At 42.4% G+C, this 26,030-nt stretch overlaps 1 protein-coding gene and 1 long non-coding RNA gene across 2 annotated transcripts in view; one reads left to right on the forward strand and one right to left on the reverse strand.

The window, feature by feature from the left end:
* The window catches only part of LOC110835426 (uncharacterized), a 93,809-nt gene extending 90,233 nt beyond the window's left edge, over positions 1 to 3,576 (forward strand). Inside the window, exon 3 of the mRNA XM_022075628.2 lies at positions 3,027 to 3,576. Coding sequence (XP_021931320.1) covers positions 3,027 to 3,098 — 72 coding nt within the window. The 3' untranslated portion in view covers positions 3,099 to 3,576. The remainder of the gene's footprint in view (positions 1 to 3,026) is intronic.
* The window catches only part of LOC147873623 (uncharacterized), a 180,779-nt gene that overhangs the window by 41,659 nt on the left and 113,090 nt on the right, over positions 1 to 26,030 (reverse strand). The window contains exon 2 of the long non-coding RNA XR_015535449.1: positions 19,892 to 19,948. This is a non-coding gene — a long non-coding RNA (uncharacterized LOC147873623). The remainder of the gene's footprint in view (positions 1 to 19,891; positions 19,949 to 26,030) is intronic.

A 26,030-nucleotide genomic window follows, 5' to 3' on the forward strand; every position in this document is an offset into this window, starting at 1 on the left:
TATTGCACCTCTCCAACATTCTCCATCTTTTGATGATCTAATTGCAAGGATGAAGACATGGCCTACAAATTATAAATCTCGTCGTTATAGCAGTTTCATGTGGAGGTAACCGAAAGGTAATGGACACGCCACTGGACAGCCTTCAGAGCTCAACACCTGTTGACATGTTATCTCACTCCCGCATTATTTATACCTGTGAGTCATACCTTAGAGACAACAAGTGCCAAAGTGTGTGTAATCGCGTGTCATCCCACTGAAGCGATGAACTTTTAATATAAAATAGTGAGTTCGATCCCCGTAAAGCAACACCTGCAAATTATGAGCTTATTCTGATAATTCTACTACCCAAAAATATACGTAAAATGTATAAACGAAAGCATCTGAGTTAGCGTTTCTCAAAACATGATGTACCCGTGATCGGTGTAACCTCAAAATTCCGACTGAAGGGGGACGGGGGTACCGCAAAGACATGAAACGTCTACAGCACGACAAATCTTGTATGTACAACGCAGAGTAAAAGAAATGAATCCGATAACCTTCTGGGTAGTGTAGTCTGGTAGAAGTTATTTTGTGGAAATTTTGCTGTTTATTCTGAGAACGAAATGAACCCCATCGACAGGTGATTATGACCTGCCGAGTTGCTAAACGTTAAAATAACTGGCACTTGTAGTTACCATTATACTATAAATAATTCTTCTAAATAGAATCCAAACTGCTGAATCGATGTTCTGAGCCGCAGCTCAAGAAACATTCCAAAACGTACAGAAACATTAAGAAGCCTGCTGATTTTCGCGAAAGAACTGGATCGGATACACAGATACGAGGAACAAGCGTGTGGGAATTACCACCTACGCCCTCGACAGCCTGCAAGCAACACGAAGTTCCAACTAATACCCAACATCTCGACCAGCTACATGCTACAAAATCTCGATCGATCTTCGAAAGAGGAGTGACGCTGGTCGTCAAAGGAATGGTTCTCCCAGCGCCGACTTTTGAAGTTGAATGTATCAGATTCCGCACGTAAATCCATCCTTGAAATATTAAAAGTCATGTCTGTTTCTTATTTATATAAACGTGTCACTGTGTACTGGCATTAAGCCATGAAGTTGTAAAGGATTTTCCATTGCAAACGCAACCCGTACCACAGCAGTCCTTGTAGTCTAAGCAATGGTAACATCAGTGTTACGAGCAAACTAACATCTTTTATTTTTTCAGGCAGAACTTAAGAACAGATTTAAGACAGACGTTGAATATGTTCACCGTCTTCTGGAAAGGAAGCTTTCGACAAAAATTTTGATGCCAGTCGGTGTAGTGTTGATTTATTCGGCATTTCCTTGTCAGGAGACGCAATGTCAAATGCTTTACAAATAAGAAGAAGCGATTCGGGTGCGAAGTGACATTTGAGAATGAACACGCGTTATGCTGTGAATACATTACGTTCGCAGTTGTACAACTTCTGCGCAACTTGCTTGACCAGCGGCCTAGCAACCAGGCTGACCTTGACTCGAGTGTCGCGGGATGGGATAAGTCTGTTGTACACGGGTGGACCTCTTTATAATTTAATTTTCATGTTGTGGAATGCAAATGGTGTACCCTTTGTAAGAGGTATGCAACTTCAGCCTCGCGTATTGAAGACCTCGGCAATTAGCCATCTTCAGGTTCCAACAGCTTTGAAGACCCCTGAGTGCTAAAGGGATAGGAGGCTGAGTGGTCCACAAAATCTGTACATTGTTCACTCCTCGCGTTTGTCTCTTACTTCCAACATTTTGCAGTGCATTCTTTTACAGCAGTCTTGCGCTCACATTGTAAAGTACAAAGTAGTCTGAATTTTGCCCTTTAGTCTGCAGCATGGACTGCAAGGCAGAGAAAAACCAAAATACTATTATCTGCGCTCTGCGCAAACACATCTGTTGCACTGGTTATTTCCGCGGATACGTACCACGGTCGTCGTCTGAGAGTTATGTCATCACGTGACTCGCCGGGAAGTCATGTCTGCTCGACATAATTTACTTGGTTCACGATAAATTAAGGAGCATTACAGGCTCGGAAAAGTATGATATGAGTGTGTTCGCATATTTCTGGTTTTTGGTCCCGAACTGAGAATACTGGTGCTGTTTGAGATCGCGGAGACGGGAATTCAAATACGAAGGTCATAATTAGGGGAAATTGTACGCTGATGACTGCAAGAGTACAATCCGGGACGAATAATGACTCCATCATCGGAGGGCAACTCAGGGGAGAGGGGGCCAAGAAACTTAGTCGGCACCGAACAGTGTTAACGACGTCACGCTGTCTCACTCCAAACCAAACTAGATTTTCGGAAAATGTCTTTTGAGGAAAGGTTTTGTTTCCTGAAGTAATGTCGTCTATTGCCTCTAGAAATGAACTGTCTTGCCCTTATTTTCATAACTCATATGTTCTGAGGGTTTTTTTTTACTCATCTTCCGAGAGAAAAACATGGTTGAAAGCGCAAACTAAAATTATAATTTTGCTATTTGGACCTAAAAGGGATGAAGTGACAGGCGATTGGGGATAATTAGATAATGAGGAGCTTTACAAAGTGCTATTAGGAAGGTGGGCGGACATGTAGCACGCATGTGTAAATGAGAAATGCTTACGAAATTTAGTTAGAAGACCCTGAAGGTAAGACAACGCGCGGGAGACTTAGGCACAAATGGGAGGATAATACTAAAAAATGTCTTGAGGAAATCGTTTGTACTGTTCTCATTCAGCGAAGGACAGGGACCGGCGGCGGGCTTTTGCGGACACGGTGATGAACTTTCGCGTTCTATAGGAGATAGATTAATTTATGGACTGACTGTGTGACTATCGGATTCTCAAGGACCGTTCCACGCAATCAGAGAAGTCACATTAAGTTTTTTATATTAAGTAAACATTATCCAATACAGATATCGGCCTCTGCTACATCATTATAAATTATTACCATTATTATAGTAATTAACAGAGGCAGTAGAAGCCGGTGGTTCTTTATCTCTGTCTTGATAACGTGACGTTCCTACTTGCAGGAAGGCAAGATACTTGTCGATCTGTTACTTCCACGGTCCAGATCACGTCTCCGTGCACTGGCAGTCAGATGACCACACAACACACGGAGGAGGACGGAATGGCTGCAGCTATTAAAGCAAGTTACAACTGCGCACTTCATTTTCCAAAAGAATATGTAAGTTTCCATGACGTCAAATTCTCAGAGTTGCTAGAGTGAACACCGTTCTACTCGTAAGAATCCTTTCTTTGAAGTTGTCATTGCTGATTCCAATTCAATTTTATTGGTTTAACTTGAATATGCAACTACCGCTAATTCACTTCACTTCTGCAGAATTGCAACAGAAGTTTAGAGCTTTGTAATTGTTGCACTGGGAATTATATTTGTAGGCATTTAGCATGAATGTAATTATGTATGTAATTATGTATATATGCATTGAGTAAATATGTACGCGTGAATATGACCCCGAGAAAGGTGGACTAAGCCAGCGGTATTCAACCTTTCATGTTCGCGTACCCCAAGATATAATTTCTCTTCAACTCTGTACCCCCAAAGTTGTTGGTGTATAATTCAAGTTATACATAGTATATAATCTACATCTAAAATAAATTAAATAAATTAGATTACTGATTATTCAGTGTTTATCATAAAGTAATATACATATATATTTTTAATTTCACGTACCCCCTAAGATGTCTTCGCGTACCCCCGGGGGTACGCGTATCCTAGGTTGAAACCACTGGACTGAGCTATCCCTACTATCTGAGCTTCTGGGTTGCTGCTCACGAAGAGAAAATCCATTTCCCTTAGCGAAATGCATGGATCATAACTATCACGATTTGGTCAAATAATCCCATGACCCTTACTTCAGACCACAAACCCTAAAGGAAGAGACCACTTGGAAGACCCATACAGAGATCGGAGAATAATATTAAAATTTATCTTAATAGAAATAATTTTGACAGGTACAGACTGGATTTATCTGGCACAGGAGAGGGACTTGTGGTGGGTGGCTGTGAATCTTCGGGTTTTATAAAATGCAGCTAAATTCTTAAGCAGATGAGCGACTGTTGGCGTCTCAAAGAAGATTCTCACGCACGCATTTATCTCAGCTCACGCCTTCTGCCTCCGCTTCGTCGCTCCCACACATCCCTCATTATGAGCAGATTCGTGCTCGTTATCCTAGTTCCTCCCCCTACTTTTTCAAAAATTTTCATCGCGGTATTCCCCTCTGCCCCTTCGCACCTCCTCCACCTCACCGCGTGGCGTCCAGTTGTTTTAATTACATGTTTCTGTCAGCACGACCCCGCAAAACCGCAGAATCCCAGTTATTTATACTGTCTATGTGCTCTGGGCTAAAACCTGGTTCACACGAACGTAGCAGTCGAATGGTTAGCATTCCCCTTCTTCGCATTCAGCCAAGTCCCGACCGAGAGACCGACAAATCCAAATTACGATTTTCGTGATTCACCTCACCCCCTCTACACAGGTGTACAGGGACAGCGCCTTTAATTATGTCACGTTTCCTTCCTAGTCCTTTCCAATTCATCATTGCCTAATCATATTATTCGATGATACATAATCGCAGATTTGAAAACGTTGTTGAACAAACCAAAACCACAACGCGACGCCAAGTTTCTGAACGTATCCGTTTACGTTAGGGTAAAGGGTTGGCCACAGGATGGTTGTGAACAGGGTAAAATTTTAATTTCACACTTCATGTTACGATGAAGATAAAGCAAGATTCATACACAACCATATCAGAAAGGACATATCGACATTTGTTAATGTAATATCGGATAAGGAAATCTGTAGTGGCTAAAGTTTATTTCAGTTCAATTACTTATTCAATTAAATTCTTTATTACTAGTGTGCTGCATATCAAGAGTAAGAAACAACAGTTCTAAACTTATGGTACGCAAAGGACTTGCCGTCAAGAATGATGGGACACTCTGACGTAGTAAACGCACATAATCATAAATATTCTCTTCTGGGACCAGAATTCCTAAACATCAAATTATCACCAAGCTATATACATAAGGCCCAAAATCCCTCAACAGCATCACCAATACAACGGTTATAAGAACACACACGTTCATAGATAATATCACACAAGATCTAAAATCCGCCGATAGCATAGATCGCCAACCAAATCAACTCCCCATCGATCGCTTATCGATTTTGTAGGACCTGACGTTTTCGCGGAGGAGAATTCGAAGATGGTCTTCCGGGTTGTTGCGCCGTGCGGTCTGGTAGAAGTTTACCGACGTTTCAGAGGTCGTTGCTGCCAGATAGCACGGCGCAACGACCCAGAAGACGGCCATCTTCAACGCGTATTTTCTTTTTCCCGTTGTGAACGGTGCTGTAGTCGTACAGTGAGTGTTCTTATCACGCGCCTCTTCTCTGTTATGATTTATTGAATCTCGACGGCGAGTGCAGTTTGAAACTTGTGTACTGCAAATGTAAACGGGGCGGGGGTTCCACCCTCACTCACGACTTGCCAAGAACTTGAGCTGATTGATTATTCAGTATCAGTCTGAGGCTCCTGCACACGGTTTAAAATACGCTCTAGAATAAAGTCGTTTTAAAGTTACCTAAGGATCTCCAGAAAACCTTTCCAGGACTTCTCCACCCATTCTCCAGAATTTCTCCAGCACTTCTACAGGATTTCTCCAAAACGGCTCAAGGAATTTAAACAACCTCTGCCCAACTTTTCAACACAGTACAAAAGAGCGCGCCAGTGTCCGGCATTCTGAAACCACGTGCACACCGTTTCTGGGAGAACTATTATAATAATTATCAACACACCTACGCGTAGGACTCATGTTCGGTATCTTCTTCAGGCTTTCCCATGTGGGAGGTTTCTTTGTCTTTGAAGTGAGCATTTATGAGCAGTGAGTGACAAGCCCACTGCCTCTGCACAATTTCTACTCAATCCTGATTTGACTGCCAGAGCCATCTAGCAGTGAATCAGGAGACACTTGCAAGGTTCTTTTACGTGCCGTAAATCTACTACGTGGGACCTCTGGCTTTACTTCCCCTCATAAGGAAGTTGTGCTACGGATTTTTATCGCCCTTAAAAATCCATCGACCTCGGCCTGGTTTGAACCCGCGAACCCTGGGTCCAGTAGCGAGCACCGAGGTATGACTGGAATTTGAGATTTTTACTGCGATAAACATGAAGATGGTTGATATAATCTGACAGATATTTGACCGATATTTCAGAAAAGCTTACTACCTTCGTCACAAGATATTTCGACGAATATCGGCCAGGATTCCACAGTGGTACGTCTAATAAAGTAACCCATGCACGCTGCATGGTCCCCCCATCTCAACCTCCTTGATTTGATACCCGTAATATGTGGTGAAGAGCGAAAAGTATTAATTATTCAGTGTTAATATTGTTTTCCGTCTACACAAAACTTTGTTATGAGTTATATTATGTGGCTGCATGCTTCGACACTTAAAAAAGGGAAGTCATAAAGTGGCAAGTTATACTTTCATCACAAATTCAGTTGTGAGCTCCGGCCGTCATGTCACCGAAGTACATGAATTTGCATAGAATACCAATCACGTCCGCCAATATATGGCAAAACATACCAGTAACTTTAAGAGATAGCAAAATGATTCCTGGCTGGTGGTAACGCATAGCTGTTTTTTTAAAGCGACTGGTTATATCTGTGTTTATTTTAATGATCATCATCAGGTCACCATGACCTGAGAGTTAGATTCTAAAATAGGACGCCATCTTGCCATGTGCTCCCAGCATGCTCCTTTGATGAAAGTAGCAGAATATCGTATTGTAATCGGTAAACTGTCAGTCGCTGTGCGTACCAACATAAATCAAATTTTCGATACTTCCTATGGACTGCTTAACCATAAAGCAACAAAGCAAAAAAAAAAAATATATATATATACACAGATGATACTACAAACGAAACAACATCAGGTACAAAAGATGACACCAATAACAACAAGATGGCGAGTCACAAAGGTTAACAGCGAGCATAGGATGGGAAACAAAGACGCTCTCTGGCTTCGTTTTGTTTCTGTGTGTAATGTCCTGCCTCTTCTTCTTCTTCTTCTTCTTACACTGACTAACCTCACTGTCATTCAAGTCGTCTACCTACATGATATTGAGGTTAAGAAATGACCTCAACTATCACATGGGTCTGAAACAAAAACGGACCAGTCACAAAGAAAGATCACACGGGTGTCTTGACAGTAAAATCATTAACATTTCACATCAGCATGACAGAAGACGTAAAGATAAGCGAAACATCTGCGCTCATTGGGCCTGAGACAGGATATGCCTCGTCTTGACAGAGATTAACAAACACCGCGTTTCTGTGGTCTGGGTGACTTGAAGGTGGTTGTAAACGTTTCGGAAGAACGTGTCTCCTCAATTTTCAAGGTAGAAGATGGGGGGGGGGGAGAGACGCTACTCCGATAAGCCGGTGACCAACGTCGAGTTTACACGGCGCAAACACAAAACCCCCTCAAATTTCCGCCTATGAGGTTACCACGTCGGGCACATCAACTGTACTCGTCCGAAGTCTGTTAAGTTTTAGCAGAAAATAGAATATACACCATTAACTTTGCTTTCTATTTTCCTCCTTTGTCTCCTTTGTTTATCTTCATTTAATTCTGTTCCATCTTCGTTTCTTTCCTTCCCTCCGTCTTCGTTTCGTCCTTGCTTCCTTCCGTTCTCTCCTTCTCGTTCATCTCTTCTTTCTTTTTATCAATTTTATTTGTTATGTTTCAAATTTATTCCTTTTATAGTCAATCAATCTGAGACACCCCAAGTCATTCATTTACCAAATCAGGGACAGAGTGACTTCATTTATTAGTTACTGTCAGTAATTCAGTTAGTTAGTCAATCATACAGCGAGATGCCACTCAGAGATCCAGCTGCTTACTGAGAGAGTTACGTTGTTGGTTACTTAAGCAGGATTTCCGATGTTAATGGCGATGTTACGGGTTGTTGCGCCGCGTAGACTCCAAATCCTACAGACCACCGACTTTCTCCAGAAACATGTCTTCTTCAGTACTTAAGTAAGAAGGAACATTATATTGGTGAATGGCATAGGGTTAGGTGGAGATAATGGGTCATATCAATCGCAAAATACCTTACCACCCCCTGCATCGCGCCCACTGACTTAAAGTCGTCATTTCTCTGCGTCGCTTTGTACTTTCGCCATCTACCAGAACACGCAGAAAGTCTTGGTTTTATCACTTTGGGCTGAATTACACGAGAGCGTAGCACGTTCATACACGCGTCTTAAAGGAACACACGAGAGGAACGTGACTTTCCTAAAATTATTGGCTGTAAACTACAGAATGATTCTACAACCCACGTCATCCATTGTGTGCGTTCCGAAATGATCCCTTCGAATGTGTATCTGAAGTAAGTATCTTGAGACATTTATATGACGTGATATGTATAATAATGCGGCTTAATTAATTAAAGTATACATCAAGATATTAAAGAACAATAGCCTATAAAATTCCAGTACACCCAACAAAGCACATGCGCTGATCACTGGCCGTGATTATATAGACCAGTGTGGAAAACCAATCCGTGATGTCGTCTATATAAGAGTGTTCCAACTTCTCTTTGTCTTTTTGGCTTTGTGTGAGATGATTCACTCGGTGGCGAAATTAAGGATCGGTGGGGTAGCAGGGACTTCCCTCGCCACAGTTAAGAAATGTCCCATAAAACTTACAATGGCACCCCTGTGACGACATGAAACTACTTTTTCTTTAGCAGATTGGATAAAATTTTTAAATGAGGAGAATCATAATATGATCTCTTCACTAAATATTATTACGGTGATAGAATCGAGGACGTTAGATGGGCTAGGCGTGTAGCGTACATTGGGGTGATGAGAAATGCGTACAAAATTTTAAAAGGAAGGGAGGAGGCCTCTCGGAGGACATACGCGTAGATGCTAGAGTAATATTAAAATCTATCTTAGGTACAAAGGGTTTTGGATTGGATTTATCTGGCCCAGGAGAGGGGCCGTAGCGGGCGCTTGTCAACACAGTAATTGCTGTGCTACTAGTTGCATAAAAGGCTGGGGTTGAAATGAACAGCAAAATTAAACCGACATCTTGTTTTAAAGTATATGTCAGGTTGTCATTTTTTTAAAGTTGTAGTCTTGAAATGGACAGATCGCGGAATCCACAATCAACCGAGGTGTGACCACGGTGGAGGTAAAGGACACGTGACAGAATACCCGTTACTCCAAGAAGGGAAGGTATTTGCGAACACGAACATCCCTCTTGCAAAAATAAACCAGAAAAACTCTAGTTTCGCTGGTCTTTTGGGATACGGAAGATGATTTAGGGTGAAACAGCAGCTGACAGAAGCGAAAGAATGGATATGTCCACTGAACTCATTACTGAAATTCCAAAAGAAGACTGACAGAGTCCCAAGAACGTGGACCCTTTGTGCCCATGAACGTCAGAGTAAGGTTATAATGAGGAAACGGTCAACTTACCGTTAAATGCATGGCACTTTGAGGCTGTCACGACGGTCAGATTGTGGATTCTTGTATTCTGGGTAATACTGCACGCAGATGTCACAGTTTCAAAGGGAAATACAATCTAAAGGGGACATTTCAGGTTCTTACGGTAGCAAGTGCAAAGCTTGTGAGTTGTTGCGAAGTACAGCCTGGTAGAAACTCAGACAACAGCCATCTTCATCCACAAAACCTATATCGTCAGGGTAGACAGGCGATAAGTTCCTCTGAAACTTCGGTAACTACCTATAAGTGTCACAACCTAGAACAGCCCAGCCCAACCCACGGGCAAGAATAGGTACTAACCCTAGGCTCCTAGATGTGTTAGTAGCGTCGTATCAAGAGTGAATTATGGGCACGGTAATTAAGTCGAGGTTGATAATGGTGATAAGGCATCAAGCACGCGTGAGATGAGACTTGTACATATTTTACTCTGAAAAGTTGAGACTCAGGCATGAATGGGGATATAATATGGAATTAGCTGAAGTACAAATGTACCAGTGTCATGTATTTCACTGTCCTGTCAGTACGTCTGCTTGGTGATCTGTGTAAATCACCAAGTTATTTGTTCCTGTCCACTTAGTTCTTCAATTTAAAATCTAGACGTTCAGGTCAGAATTTGATGCATTTAATTACTACGGCCAGAATAACGGTACTGCTCGGCCCTTGTTTGTAATTTGCTACGCTCTAACAGCCAGAGATGACGGGCGTGGGCACCTGCTGTCTGAGACCCTTCCTGATCATTATCCTTCTTCACAGCTCCAGAAGATTGTGTTCCATTTCACTGCCCTGTTCTTAGCTACTTATTTAGAAAAAGTTTTGTCCGCTTGCAAAATTCAGGAAACAAGGCATCTGCATTAACCCTTTGAAACCAAAGACCGTCCTTATATTATTTAAGAATTCAGACGGCACCCCGTTTTATGTTAGGAATCAAGTAGGTTTCACAGAACACGTACGAAAAAATTACGTACAAAAGCGCTCTAAGTCGTACAGAATTGTAAAGCATCTGTAATAAATTTGTCCTGATTCTCAACCTTGTCTCGATCCGCCAGCTCGACGTTTGAAGATGGCGGTCTTCTTGGTTGTAGCGCCGCGTACCGACGTTTCAGAGGTCCTTGCTGACTCCGTCATCATGGCCGTGAAAACCTCGAATCCTACATTGCTCAACGCTTATCATCAACGCAGTTCTGTCCGCGCTGAAGAATATAGCCATTACTAAATTTGTTTTGTATACAACCAGAATTTCAGGTGAGGTTCAGACCTGACCATTTCCTTTGCTTCGTGTCCTGAAAAACCTTTTGTTAAGATGTCCCTTTGAATGGCGGGTGCAAGGACAGAAATTGCAGATTGTCATATCGCTCAAACCTAACGGTACATGTACCAGACACAGAGCAGGCACCCTCTTCAAAACACAGTAGCTTTTCTTCCTAAAATATGACCACAAAGAACTTCCTGTGGTCCATATACACACCTCACTCCCTTTTGAAGGGCTTTAGGAGTTCAATTAAGGGCTTGATGAGCTCGGACTCTGACACTGCCGACCAAAAGGACGACAAACTTTATTACCACGAATGAGGAATGGATGAACTTCAGCTTTCTTCCACACATCCCATGACGCGATGAATAAAGCACAGAGACAACGTGAGATTTCAGTTTCTCACGAGTTTGAAAGGAAGATTTTCGCGTAGAATGAGATGAGACAGCAAGAACCTCTGAAACGTCGGTAAACTTCTATCCGACTACACGGCGCTACAACCCAGAAGACAGCATTTAATTTGGTGTCCGTTACTATAAGCCTTGTGGTATCTTTAAAATACAAAAAAAAAAAATTTACCTGTGGTCAAATTTACAAAGGCGGAACGGGGTATACACTCGTATATCTTTCACAGAGGCAATTCCGTTATGTGTGACAGACGAAAACTAAATAATGGTAGGGATGGGGTCAATGTCCCTAACTGCAAAGTGGCCAAAATCAAATGCTTTAATACGAAAAGGTTGTCTCTTGGTTTATGACACCGTGTGAAGTTGTCGGTGATTATCAACATTTCGGAGGGACTTAACGCCTGAATGTTCGGTGTGTCAGCCCCAGAAGACCACAATCATATATTCATCTATGCATCAAGTATCAACTAGTTTTGTTGAAGGATTAATTAATCTTAATTATTTGCAACTACCGTATAGATTTTATGTGTTCACTGTACCAAACTCATAAAATGAATTTGTTATTAGAAAGTCATTCTCCTCCGAAACCACTCAATGGATTTCAATTAAATTTAGTTATGGCAGTCTGAGCTATAAGTTGACGATGACTGTCTTCTTGGATGTTTCGTCGTGTAGTCTGTTAGAGACTGACCGACGTTTCACAGACTGAGAAATAGCGAGGCATTTTCGAGCAACCACCCCACTACTACTCATAACAAATCGAGCGTATGTGCTGACGACTCAAGTGAGAGCTGATGTTATAATGAAACGGTTCCATCGTCAGGGCGAAAACTTTAAACGAAGACATATGAACAACCGCGCCCCAAAAGATGTATACACACATTCATTAAATGAAAATAATGCATTTTAATTAACTAAACCATTACACACGTCAGCCGTAGCACTCTGTGTACAAGCGAATCTACTGCAGTTGTTCTGAATGACCACCGTCAGCTTCCTTGCACAGCTGACAGAGGTGAGCAGCTGATTGACAGGCGGCCACCAAAGTTGCTGCCGTGTACACATCTTTTTGGAACATCTGTACGTGGGAATACAATGCACAATACTGTCTGAGAGCGCGGACTAAGTGGCCCGTAGCTGGCTCAGAGTGTGATTAAATATCTCCTTTCAATACTGTAATTAAGCACGGCTTCCAAGTTGTGAATGTCTTTACCAGGTGAACAACTATAACATTTTGAAAGGGACCCTTCCACCAAGGAGATAAAGACAGTTGTTAAATTGTAACGAAGCCAAGCTAAGTTGTCCCTCTGTTAAAGTGTAACTGTAACCAATGGGGATATTTTAAGCTGACAAAATAATTGGAGGGGGCTTTGAACAGGTAGAAGCAGCACTTTGCTTTTATGCATAAGAGACAGCATCCTACTTTGAAAAATCGGGCTTCAGCTTTTGAAAGGACACAATGAAATCCTATGACCCCACAGATTAGTCCTTTCAGCTAATCTAAAGGTTGTCCCAAAAAGATGTATACACACAATCAATCAATCAATCAATGAAATAAATACATTGGCGCTTAGACAATTAGCGAATCTAGTGTAGGCACGGTTGACAGCTGTGAACAACTGACTCACAAGGTTAATATTTTGTTTTGTAACGTGTATACATTTTTTTTTGGACACACTGTGTCTATAAAGTTGGTAGCTACACACAAGATTTACCAACTTTACTACGGATGGCATACGTGTATTTTTTTGTGTTCCTCATCATAATTCGACACTCAGGAAGCGGGTGACAAAGAACTGAAAGGTCCTCGGTTCAAATATAGACTGGCAACAAGGTCTTTGTGGCCCCTTGTTTCTTTCAGTTAACTCCCAGAACAGTAGCTACATCAAACACGTCTCAGCTTCTTATTCGTACAACATTCGCACCACCTTATTCGACGAGACATAAGACAGAAGTTGATAAAACTTCGTTAGATAATATATCATCTCGTAAAACATAAGTCAGTTTGGATCAATCTTACATAATCGTAAGACACTGATTACACTTATAATCACTCACGATCGGAAAAAATTACAGGCCTTTACTAATCCATTCATAAGAAAATGAGGACTTTATTTTGTTAAGTCCATATGAGTGGATTGATTGATCGATTGATCACGTTTGACACAATAATACGGCGTGTCTGATATTTTAGAGAAGCCTCTGAAACGCTCACCACAGTAACGCTTTGAAGCCGAGGATCATCTGGACAATATTTAAGAATTCAATCCGTACCGCAAAGAAAACACAACACTTCACCATTGCATTAACGATGTTTAAGGGAATAATAGCTGCTTATAGTGAGAATCATACGAAATCCATAAATACACTCTGTGGGAAGAATTCGAAGGTACTGAATCTTGTGGCAGATGGTACCTACAGTTAGCACTGTGCGCTAAATAAAAGTCTGCACAAAACAGAGCGTCCATGTTATTTGCTGATGGCTGGAGGGCAGCCAAATATTTTGCGGTGTTCAATGCCATCATATTTGCAGTGACGTTGGCCCATCCTTCGTGTTACCGGCGAAGAATGCAAAATCACGAACTGGTGGTCGTTGTCCATCGATTTCCGAAGGTTAAGACTTCACCGCGAGTTGTAATCCAGAGCTGTAATTCGGAGCTTTGCCAAATGGCATTCTTAACCGAGAACGAGGGACGGATTACTGTGATAACGAATTCTACTATCACTCGACGCACACACAGTAACAAACGAGAACAGGAATTCTTTGCGATTCTGGACTTGATGTTCGTTCACTGCAGATGGATCCACATACAGCTTAAGACAATGGTAATACAGACACGCCTCAAAGAACCAGAAAATATCTCACGGGATTTTGCGCCGTGGCGTCTGACAGAAGTTTGCATACGTTTCAGGGGTGCTTACTGCCTCCCTATCGCCCTGTCGATGAAGACAGTAAGTACCTCTGAAATATTGGTGATCTTTTAAGAGATTACACGGCGCAATACCGGAGAAAAGATTCTCTACCATGAGAACCTGAAATCTCACCTAGTAACTATTTTGCCTCTGGGTTTAACTTAAGGACTCGGTCAATCGGGTAGCTGGTTCTTTGTTACTCAATCAGTTTGATAATCACAGCTCTAGTCTGCCAGTCGCGGGTCACAAGTGGCCCACGCTCCACTTAGTGAGAATTGTGGCGCTGAATGTGTACTACATAACGCCTCGCCCACAGGGACGGAAATAAAAATTATTGGAGTGTCAAACGTTTTCTACACTTTCCAGTTGGCAAGTGGTTAGCTGTCATAATTTATTTCTGAATTTCTTGAAGATAAATTGTTCTTTTGTCAAGCGAGGTCAGTGCCAGCCCAATATGTAGATTTTCTGGACTGGCGCAATAGACTTTCCGTCATTCATAACTTCACCGAAGAACTGTTTCGGATTGGCTGGGTCCGCCAAGGCGGCAGGATATCCCACCCAATCCGACGCCTACTTCGTCGTCAAACTAATCTAATTAACACCCGTCACACGTTTTTTTGCATACGGATCACTCCCGGCCGTACTGATTGATGTAATCACACGTTTGAGGCCCGGACATGTTCTACGGAATTTCCCCGACTGTCTAATCTTTGAACCGTCAAATGTTCATTTTTGAATATAATATACTGTATCACTTAACGACTTTACACGGTAGTGGTATCTATGTATACCAACTGGAGATGGCTGTCTTCTGAGATTCTGCAGCGTTTAGTCTGGTAGATACTGACCGATGTTTCAGAGTTACTTACTGCCTCCATCATCAGGGCGACACTCATCCATTAAAAAATACAACGCAGCATCCCATAAAGTTAGACGTTATATGTAACCACGGAAACGCCCTGATGATGGAGGCAGCAAGGATCTCTGAAACGTCGGTAAACTTCTACCAGACTACACGACGGAACAGCAGAATGGCTTCATACAAGCGCTCTTTGCGTGATACAGTTTAAGGCAATGTTATTAAAATGTTAACATGTAGTGTACACCAGACTGTGTGGTTCAGAATGGTCTACGGACTTATTCATACATGAGCATTAAATTTATGAGTCACAAGGCGGGTCAGGACCTAGCGTGGGCACGTTGGCATGGCTCCCAAAAGTCGGAAGAGACGACGAGCCGCGAGGCGAAATTTGGTGAATGCCCCGACACAGACGCTCAGACTTTGCTTATCGGAACCGTGGCATAGTTCCACGATGAATGTGACATAATAATAATAATGGCAATGACTAATTTCATGGAGAAATCTTTCTTCATGAACTGGCAAACAACAAAGTTGTCAAGAAATTCCTCGACTATAATAACGCTCAAGGTTGAAGATAGAGGCAGGATGTTCGACCTACGAGTCCACACGTCGTTACAACCCAGAAGACCATCATCGACACCTTGACATCTTCGATGCAAAATTTCATAAAAATCCGTTCATCCTTTCTCGAACACATTAATGGAGGCATTTTAATAGAACACAGCGCCATGATGCGACCTCTTCAAAAATTATCAGATGGAATGCACTGCAAATAAAAATAGTTACAAAAAAAAAGGCGGGACGACTGACGTACAACTCAACCTCTGTTTGTCCCGAGATTCATACGAAGCCCATAAATATTCTCTGTGTGCAAAATGCCGAGTTGCTCACAATAAACGCGGGTGGTACATGCGATTTCAAGGGTGCTTTGAAGGGTTAATTCCTTGTTTCCGTGCAAGACAGATCGTCTATCCTGCCCCTGCACTGAGTGTTCGTCTCTAATTGCTTCTTCATACAATAGCTTCTTGGAACGGACCCTGGTCCAGTGGAATTCTGTACATCGGGTGCAGTGGTTTTAGCTAAAAGTAAACCTAACGGTTTTCCTGGACCCTTACATTTGTTATCAGCAAACAGTAAATGGACAATCCGTTTGTTAAATTTAACAAAGAGTCTCACTGTCGTCTCAAGAATCTGCAAGTCGTCCGAAGAACGGTCAGGTAGAAATTAGACTTACTTACTGACCATCTGTGAACACCAATCCCTGTGTCATAAAGCGGCCAGAACGTCCATCTGCTGCCTAGGTTAAGAATTCGTATCATAAGTAATTAGTTTAATTCGTTGTGCTGATTCGCTACACTTCAGAATAAAAATGCGTCATTGACGTTCTGTTTCGATTACGTACCATTCTTGATCGCAAACAACTAGTCTTAAAACAAAAGCATATTGAGGACTGCGTGTCTGTCCACCCGTCCGCATATTTCATACCGGGATCTATTCAACAATTTTCGATTACATTCCAAATAGCAAGGGCACAGAAAAATTTGCAAAGATTTTTTATTAACGTGATTCATAATGTACAAACTTACATGGAAAATTCTCTAAGTTATGTAAGGTTTAACAGAAGTAAATGCATTCATAAGATGGCTGTCTTCTGGGTTGTAGCGCCTTGTAATCTGGTAGAAGTTTACCGACATACCGAGGTACATGCTTCCTCCATCACCACGACCTCTGAAATGTTGGCAAACTTCTATCAGAAAACACGACGCTACAACCCAGAAGACAGCCATCTTCAAACTCACCGCCGTGAAAACCTCAAATCCTACAAATTCATTCATATTTTTCACGCTAAGGCTTGCAGGACAGCGACGAGAAGGCGGGGGGGGAATAATGCTAATATAAAGATCGTTTGGGAGAAATTGGGGGGGGGGTCACTCTCAGAAGTGTTTCCAATTTTGGGTTTCAGTATTAGCGGTAATGAATTACGGATGCGATTGAAAAATAATATTTGTAGGCTACAAGTGTCATCTCTGTGCATTTTATTAGCTTTGCATCGCCATATTTTTAATTTGGAAAGCAATAAACAAACAAGAAGTGAACGAAGAGTGATATAAATGACGCGGAATTGGAAAAAAGGAAGGAAAAGAGAAAGATACGACAATAAGGACCTTGCGCCTTGTACTAAATCGCGAGTTTGTCTAACAAAGTGTTATGCAGACAACACAGAAATCCGGGTCTTTCCGCAGCTCCGTGGCGATTTGTATTGCAAAGGAGATCGCACGACAGTGTTAATATATCTGAAGGTCATGTGTTTATTCTGCCAATTCGCCCCTCAGCTGATGAGATGGCCTTCGAATCCGAACTCTCAGGATTACATCCCACTCAGGGCGTGGATGATGATTGTCTGTAGTTTGCTCAATTCAATAACCACGTTCACTCTACAGCAAAGAAGACAATAAACAGTCGAGATGATTCATGGTCCCAGGATATTTGTTATACTCCGTGAGACACATAAGTGATCCATCGCCCTGATGACGGAGGCAGCAAGGACCTCTGAAACGTATGTAAACTTCTACCAGACTACACGGCGCAACATCCCATAAGACAGAAATCTTCAGACTCATTGCCGTGAAAACCTCAAATCCTACATATTTGATCCAGCAGGTGAGAAGTTGTCTTCATCATAGAGCAGAATGTAACTTTGTGTGTGATAACAAACTGACTAACGAAGGTGGTGCGTGTCTCAGTGGCGATCAGATTTGAGACACGAGCTGTCTGGCACTCGATTTTCAAAATTGCATATTCGACCCCCAAACGCATGGTTGTCTGTTACCCCGTGCGTGTGGAGACGTCGCGATGGGCCGATCCCCCGTCCTGGGAGTCATGTATGTCGTCCAATATCATCGCGACGCCATGTTCTTATCTCGTTTTTCGAGGCTTTGTAAATGGTATGTGTGTCTGAATTTATCGTTCATGGTAAACCCACCGTAAAATCCTACAGTCTTAAGTGACCAATATAAATCACTATAAACTCTAAACGTATTTCATGCCTCATGCTGAAACATATTCCTTGAACACTACATCTGTAAACACTTGAGATTTATATCACCAACACTATTTACCGTTCAAGCCTTATAAATAAAGCAATTCATCTTCAGAATCAAATACACTAAGACAGAAATGAAATAAATTACTACGTAGTCGTCATAATTAACGTATTATTACGTACAAATGACTACGTATTTATATCAGACTTGGAAAATGATTTACAGAGTGGGTAATACACTTAACACAACATTACGAAGCAGGAATTAAAATATTCCTACAAAATCTCTGAAGTAATGGCAAGTTATGGACAGATTGCAGTCAGAAACAAAATTATAATAGACAATACTATGCCAGTACTGGAACCACCACAAATAAAAGTTCCCTCAACACTTTTATTGGGCAGCCCTCGTACATTTTTAAAGTCTTAGGGATTCTGAACAATGTTCCGAAAACAAACAGTCCAAAAAAATCTCGAATCAAATTCTGTAAGAGTAGAAAATTTTCCACCAATAATCGAGTAAGCCTTTCTTTAAAAACGCATATTACTGAAAAATGTAACATAGAAGCTTAATTTCCAAATATATGATTCAGTTTACTGCTATTTCAAACATAATCTTATTTGAAGTTATAATAACCATGCTCTGTTGTATAGATATAGTAGGCAATGGATTAATGATCATAAGTCATAAATATTATCCCATTAGGCCCAAAATTCTTTCATACCATAGTGTCGTTAATTTTATTGGCTGTGAATTCTGGACACTGAAACAAATGGATTCAAGATGAATTCATGAGACGCCTAAATGGATAAAGTTTATTAGATCGTATTAGTGAAAACATTAGAGAGGAATTCTGTTTCGACCCAACTGAAGTGAATGAGTACAACAAAATTTGTTATATCATATCACAAGGGCGAAACACATGAAGCGCCCAAAACAAATTCTTAACTACCGAATCGTCGATGACTTGTAAACGATTAGTCTGAAGTTTTTGATAAATCAGTTTTGAAGGCCTGTATAACCATTAAAAATATTACTAGATGGTTAGAATATTGTGGTCGAAACAGGATATTCGTAGCGCTAACTTCCTGGCCAGAAGCAGAAGACGCAATTTATGTTCTTCCCACAAAGAAATTTGAAACGGTGTCGTTAAATAATCTGCATCTCAATAACTCAATCTCTGACACGCGATCTTGAGTCTGCTCGTCTGGGTTTGTCAGAATATAATAACCTGTGATTAGGCAGCTAATCATGTCAGACGGGCGGAACCCACACACACACACACACACACACACACACACAGACCACGCGGTGTAGCAGTCTTTTGTTTCTGCAGGCGGGGGACAAGTGAGGGCTCAGAAATAAGGGGGCGTGATTGTAATAATTGTCCTTGGGGCAGGGTTTTAAAATACGTATCGGGCTTGTTAGTCATCGCTGTGCCGAGATACGAGCAGGCTACCGAAGTAATCCTCGGCCCACTTTCAAAATCACCCTTAACCCTTAGCCCACACAGTGTATTCATGTGTTTTTCGTATGATTCTCAGCTTAAACAGCGTTAACCAGTTGATCTTTGCAATGGTGAAGTGTTGTGTTTTCTTTGCGGTACGGACTAAATTCTTAAAAATGATTATACGATTTCGTAGGGATGGTTTGACCTAGCAAGGGACGATGTCTTGCGCTTCGCACAAGATTCTGCCCAAAACTAACCAACTAGCTGGCTTTCGGAACCCGAAGGTTCATCACCGAACTAACCAAAGCCCTCCACCGGACCTTGTCCTGGGCCAACGAAATCCAGTCTCCTTCAACTCGCAGATCGTATAGTTCACTACTTGCAGTAACACTAAACCTTAATTTACATTATTTTACTTTATTTTTACCTTACCTTAATGCTGCTATGAGCCAGAAACTCGCTGCGATGCCAATGTGGAACTGCAGCTACCTGCAATACAAAATAATTGCGTTGTCAGACCAGACATCACGCTGACTGCAATTAAACAAATCCGTCATGACACTGATACTGATCTTGCAGATTCGATTAGCGCTTAATAAGTGTTACAGCAGGGGTGACTAATTGGAAACTGGTGATTCGAATCATAGATCCTACGAGTTCTGCAGTACAACGGGTTAACATCTTCGAATAGGCCGGGTGGCCCCAGAGCAGGGCTCACTGTACAGACGCAGCTGTAGACATGAAATACATGATAACAGACATTTTTATGAAAATAGAAGCTTTCATGTAGCCAGTGTGTATGTTCACTAACAGCATTTTGTCAGTAACAATTTGGTTACTGCTTACGCTACTCTTTTCGTCTACGTTATGTCGTACTGTGAACTATAGCAAAGCACACAAATTGCTATGATCTCCTCAGAATCCTTTGCATATAATAAGACACGGTGTATCGCGACGCCCCGACCTCCAAATCACACCGGAGCGTGTAAAGTCGTGGGAAAGCAGATCACGGAGTACGTCCACGCTACATAGCCTTCCCGCTCATTTATTTTCTAGCTGTTCAACGACGAACTTCACTATGTGTACTGACAGCTAGTGAACAATTAAAAAAAGTTTCAACTTAGCACTGACTGTCACACGGCGAGACATCAGGCAGCCTTCATATTTTTCGACGTGGTATACAAGGTCAAAGAAACCCGGTCGCCCTGAAGATGGCGGCTGAAATCTCCTCCGAAGAGTCCGTCATCTTCTATGAGACTACACGGCGCAAAACCCATAAGACGGCCATCTTAATACGTTCGTAAGTTTATCTAAATCCACCGTGTCTGATGCACAGGCATTAGTACTGGCTGTCTTACTATTTTTGACTCGTAAACTCGCATAGAGCAAGAAGGGCCTAAGACGGAACACACAAAAACAATCTCTACTATTCTCGTTTCAGGCATGTTATAGAAATATCATAATCCGCCACTGAAAAGTGGGAACATTTTTCTGATAAACTTGAAGCGGATCGACTGATCTCTGTGCAACAATATTTTCGCCACTAGAGCAACCACTAACAGCGTGTCATAACACAGTAACACCCACAAGTAAGAAACGGTTCACTTCGGTTCTCTAATTCTAGGTTTCTGGAATCTCATAAATTTTCTATCTTCCGAGCGCGTCTTGACGTGAATAAGGTCTTAGTTTATCAACGATCACATAATCGCCACGTACTTAATATTGTTGAAAGTGTGACGCGTTGAATCATACCTATCATCGCTTTACTTTATATGCAGACAGACAGCGTGTCTGATAAATGGGCTTGTTACTGCAGGGGAATGTAATTCAGAACTGTTCAGCCCACACGACACATGAACTACGATGTTACTCGAGAGTGTTTCTGTATTTCCTCTTAAAATAAACTTTATCGAGACAATTAAATTGTTTATTTAACATGAAAAATATCTGACCCTTAATCACTGTTCTGTTACTCGCTTCAAAGACACCGTAAAGTGGCCGATTTATGCACTAACTGGCTGCAAGGCAAAGAAACATGCAGTTACTTAGTTGCAATGAAATATTTTAAAATTCCCTTAACAGGTTGTTTAATTTGCTGAGAATTACAGTAAGAAACTGCAATAAAGTAAATGCCGAAGCTTAGGTGAAAATACATTCTAAAAATATTTTTATTTTACAGTTCAAAAACTGGCTTACGTTTTCCGTCTGGAACACTAAAGATCCAGGTTTATGAAGTAATTTTGCCTCTTAATACTTATCATGTTTGACGACTTCTACTTGGAGAGAAGAACAGAATTGAAAGGAAGTATGTGAAGATGGCAGCAGCGTACAGTCTGGCAGACACTGACCGGTGTTTCACATCAGCTGTCCATCACCCTGATGACGAAGGCAGCAAGTACTTCTTAAACGTCGTTCAGTAACTACCAGACTGCATAGCCATCTTCTACCTCGTCATCGTTACAACCTAAAATGTCACCTACAGGAAAGTGTATTGTCCCTGATCTTAACCAACTCCAAATTTCTTTCTCAATAACCATAAAACTAGACTGGGATATTAACACAAAGACGGCCGAAGCGAGATGCTGATTACTCACGTTTAATCAGTGCTGAGGAGAATTTAGCTCAAAGCACTCCTGTGCCAGCCACGGTGGTCTAGCGGTTAGAACGCTGGCCTTGTAAGCCTGGGGTCTCGGGTTCGATTCCCGGCGGTGCCCGAATTTATAACTTGTGTTGGGCAAGGCCGTGGTCTAGGCAACACGGAGTTTTCCTCCGGGGGCTTCCCCGGTTTCTCCGTGGCATCCCAACAATTACTCCATTCACACACAGAAGAAGGCAATGGCAAACCACTTCTGGATCATCTGCCAAGAACGTATATGAACAGGTCCCAGTCCGAGAAAAGGATGGAAGGATCCTGTTCATACGGACCTGTCGTCAGGCAGGCCGCTAAATATATAATACTCCTGTGCCATCATGGCATGGAATGGGAAATTGCATTCAGTAGAACAGAAAATTTCCTACCAACCTGTAGCTCAAATTTACCTCCCATATTCTCCATCTCCCATGAACGTGTATCGAACCTGGGTCTCTTTCCTTACCACAACAATACAATATTCTTTGTGCACAATCTGCTGTAGCACTAACACTAACAAACATGTGACAGGGTCTTTATGGAACACCCGGTATACACCCAGAGGAATAGGAAACCGCAGGTACGCTGTGATATTCGAACAGAGTGCCTGTGTGTACGGAATATGTTATTTTGCACGAGGCTTGGCTTATGCTTGTCCTGTAGCAGAGTGCGTTGCGGTTGTGGCATCGTGCCACCGAACAGTGGCTGTCAGTGGGTGGGCTCCGGACACTAATACAGGGTTATTTCCTTACAGAGTGGCGATTACCGATCGACAATGCGCAGGCTACGAGAGTAATGCGGCAAAATAAGCTTAGAAATTAAGCAGTGTACCATTAATATTTGCAAATTCGGTTGAGCATCGCCTTCAAAGAAATTATCACCCGACAGCAAGGTGTTAACAAAATTAATTCATTCTAAGAAGCAAGGAAAATTTATGTGCTGAAGGTGTAGAAACACACTTTGAATACGGGGCTAAGTAATGGCGACAGAGCAAGCAGATCTGCGCGCTGCGTGTCCCTCGCCAACGTTGACGATCTCGATAACATCTGAAGCTCAGGTATTCTAAGCAGTCTAAATACTTTGGAGGCGGCCGGCGTTTGCTTCAATTATCATACGCAGTTGTGAACTGTAATTCCTATCTGCTTTGTTCTGGGCATGGGATTCCCCTAGGCGCTCCGCGCTACTGTGTCTTTCGCTTGGGATGAGACCCTTCTATCAGCCACTGGAATTGCTGGCTGCGAGCAATTCTTTGTTTCTCGGCTGTGGAAGCTCTCTGCTTGTTAACTGTTGAGCACCGCTTGTAAAAACAGAGACAAAGCTAGGCGCGAGAATGCCAGACACGAAGGTGGCCGTCTTTTGTGACGCTGCGAAGTGTCGTCTGGTAGATATTCAGAGCTCCTTGCTGCCTGCATCATCATCGCCCTGGTGCCTCCTCCACCAGGAAATACCTCTGAAACGTCGGTAGACTTCCACCAGACTACACGGCGCAACTACCCAGAAGGTCTCCAATAACAAATTCAATCGAAAACCGTGAAGTAGTCTTCGAGAGTGAACATACAAATAGGCGAACCAAACCTCCCCATTACGCGTTCATTGCATGTTCTAGTTCAAAAACAAAAATTCTTAGAGGTTTGTTTTCATTCAGCTGGACTGTATATGTCGGTAATGTTGCAGACTGCCGCTACGTGACGCGGTGATTCAGTAATCCAGAGAAGGCTCTTTGCCCCCCACCTCCCCATCTTAGTCGGGGGGGGGGGGGGGGGGGTTCCTCATGTAGACACAGTAGTGAGCTACTGGAAGGCGAGGGGCAGGACTAATCTTTATTTCCAACTTTTACTTCTATTTTCCGCCATTACACGTACGAAATAACTCACCAATTATAAGGAATAACTCGCCAATTGCAAGGAAAAATGGCTTATGGTCCGTAAGTGTTACTCCATTCTTCGAAAAGTAACTAATAATGGACAGTTAGTGTATTTCTGCCTGCTTCATCCCACAGACTACGCTCGTATTGCCCCGGTGAATTTAATTCTTCGCATACGCATTCTACATACCTGGTCCATCTAATCTCCTTAATTTAAACGCCGTTTATAAGGCAACAAATTTTAAAGCTTTTCTTTATGTAATTCACACAAGCATTAGGCTGCCTTCTCGTTCTTTGGTGGATGCATTCAACACAGGACATTGCGCCTTGTAGTCTGGTAGACGTTTATCGACTTTTAGAGGTCCCTGATCATGGAGGCAGCAAGGGCCTCTGAAACATCGGTAAACTTCTACCAGACTACACGGCGATCAACAACCCATAAGACGGCCATCTTCGGATTCACCGCCGTGAATATGAAATGAATGAAAAGCCCAGCGACGACCACAGTTCTCTCCCCAACAGGGCTGGTAGTTTCTCTGTTTGCCACTGTGTCTGAAGCCTGTACAGCCTCCTCCTTTCCCAGTTGGCAAAGCAGACGGAGCATGAAGCTGACTCCTCATCTCCACTCCAATCTGCGGCTAAAATTACGCGACGTTATACCGAGTACATGCACCTATTTTTTCTGCAACGAAGTATAATTGACGTACAGCTTTGTGTTCCGGCCATATTTCCACTTTGGCGGTGACTGTACAACACTGTTCATTTCTCTCGCAACACCACGCTCACACGTCATCCACGGAAAGACTTACATGCACCTTGACCTCCCTCGCCGCTGCAAGCAGCATAGTGTTCCGAAAGGCGGAACTGCGCATGTAAATCCTTTTTTATATATCCTTATCTTTATAAATTGCAAGATCCTGTCACAGCATCTCGAATGGGCGAGAGAGTAAAGTGCACGGGGTAAGACTACAGATTCTAGTCTCAGCTACAGGTTGGGTGTTACTCATCGCTCGTTCTATAATAAGTCTTATCTCTGTGTGTCAGAGAGGCTGGACTCACCTTGTGCCTTTTACTACGCTGCAAATATCCGGGGTTGCAGATGCAGCCGTCTGCCTTGTCTCCGTGTGATTCTGTGACTTAGTCTCACCCACAGCCACGAACCCACAACACTGACGCCATTATTCCCTTTCGTTTCGCTGCGGATTCGGAAGGAGTCCATCCACGCGTGGTCTCTGATGGATGAACTGATACTGCGTCAAGATTACTCATAGTATACTGCGTTCCAGCGTTTTTGGCCGCTGAACTCTGTGAAGTGGAACCTCGGAGCGAGTCACTTACCAAAGTTTGCTGGAAGGGATGGCAGCAGGCCGCGTACAGTACACTCCAAACAAAATATCACCACTGTACATAACACAGGAAAGTCGATTTCACTACACTACACATCACTAGAAAATTAACACTGCAGAGAGTATTAAATAATTTTATATTCTTCACAACTGTTGGTCCTTTTCAAATTCTTCCACTCCTCACAGACCATCACTTTCTGACATATAACTCGATTCATCACTGTTCACTCCATTATCTTCAATTATAATACGTTCAATAGCGTCTTCGATATTCGATACCTTCTTCCTCGTAATAAATTTGTTCTACTTTCTCCGCGTGCCGAAATACATTCTCCCATTCCTTTTGCCCAATTTCTTCGAATCTCTGGCTCGACGTTCTTAATTTTAAATGTTGTGTTCTTGCTTGCAACCCATTGTTTTACATCCGCCAAAATAAGTTCAGTGGGGTTTAAATCGGGATGGTAGACGTGGATTAAGGAATCGCTGTGTTCGGAGCATCTTCAGTTTCTTTGATAAACATCGCAACTGATAACAAAAATACAGACAGAATCTTGAAATCCACGTCGCTGTGCGACTGATGAAGTATTTGTATTACACGCTGATGTCCCAGAGAACAAGAAGCCTGGATGAACCCGAGAAGGATACAGCAACCAGAAGCTGAGCAACGTCATGATCCGTGGATTACGAGGTGGACAAAACATGCAGCATGCATAAAAGGTTTTGGCCTGAGAA

This window comes from Zootermopsis nevadensis, unplaced genomic scaffold (assembly GCF_977971745.1).
Source record: "Zootermopsis nevadensis isolate Lab colony 2312 unplaced genomic scaffold, Znev_1.0 Znev_ptg000017l, whole genome shotgun sequence".
Taxonomy (NCBI): domain Eukaryota; kingdom Metazoa; phylum Arthropoda; class Insecta; order Blattodea; family Termopsidae; genus Zootermopsis; species Zootermopsis nevadensis.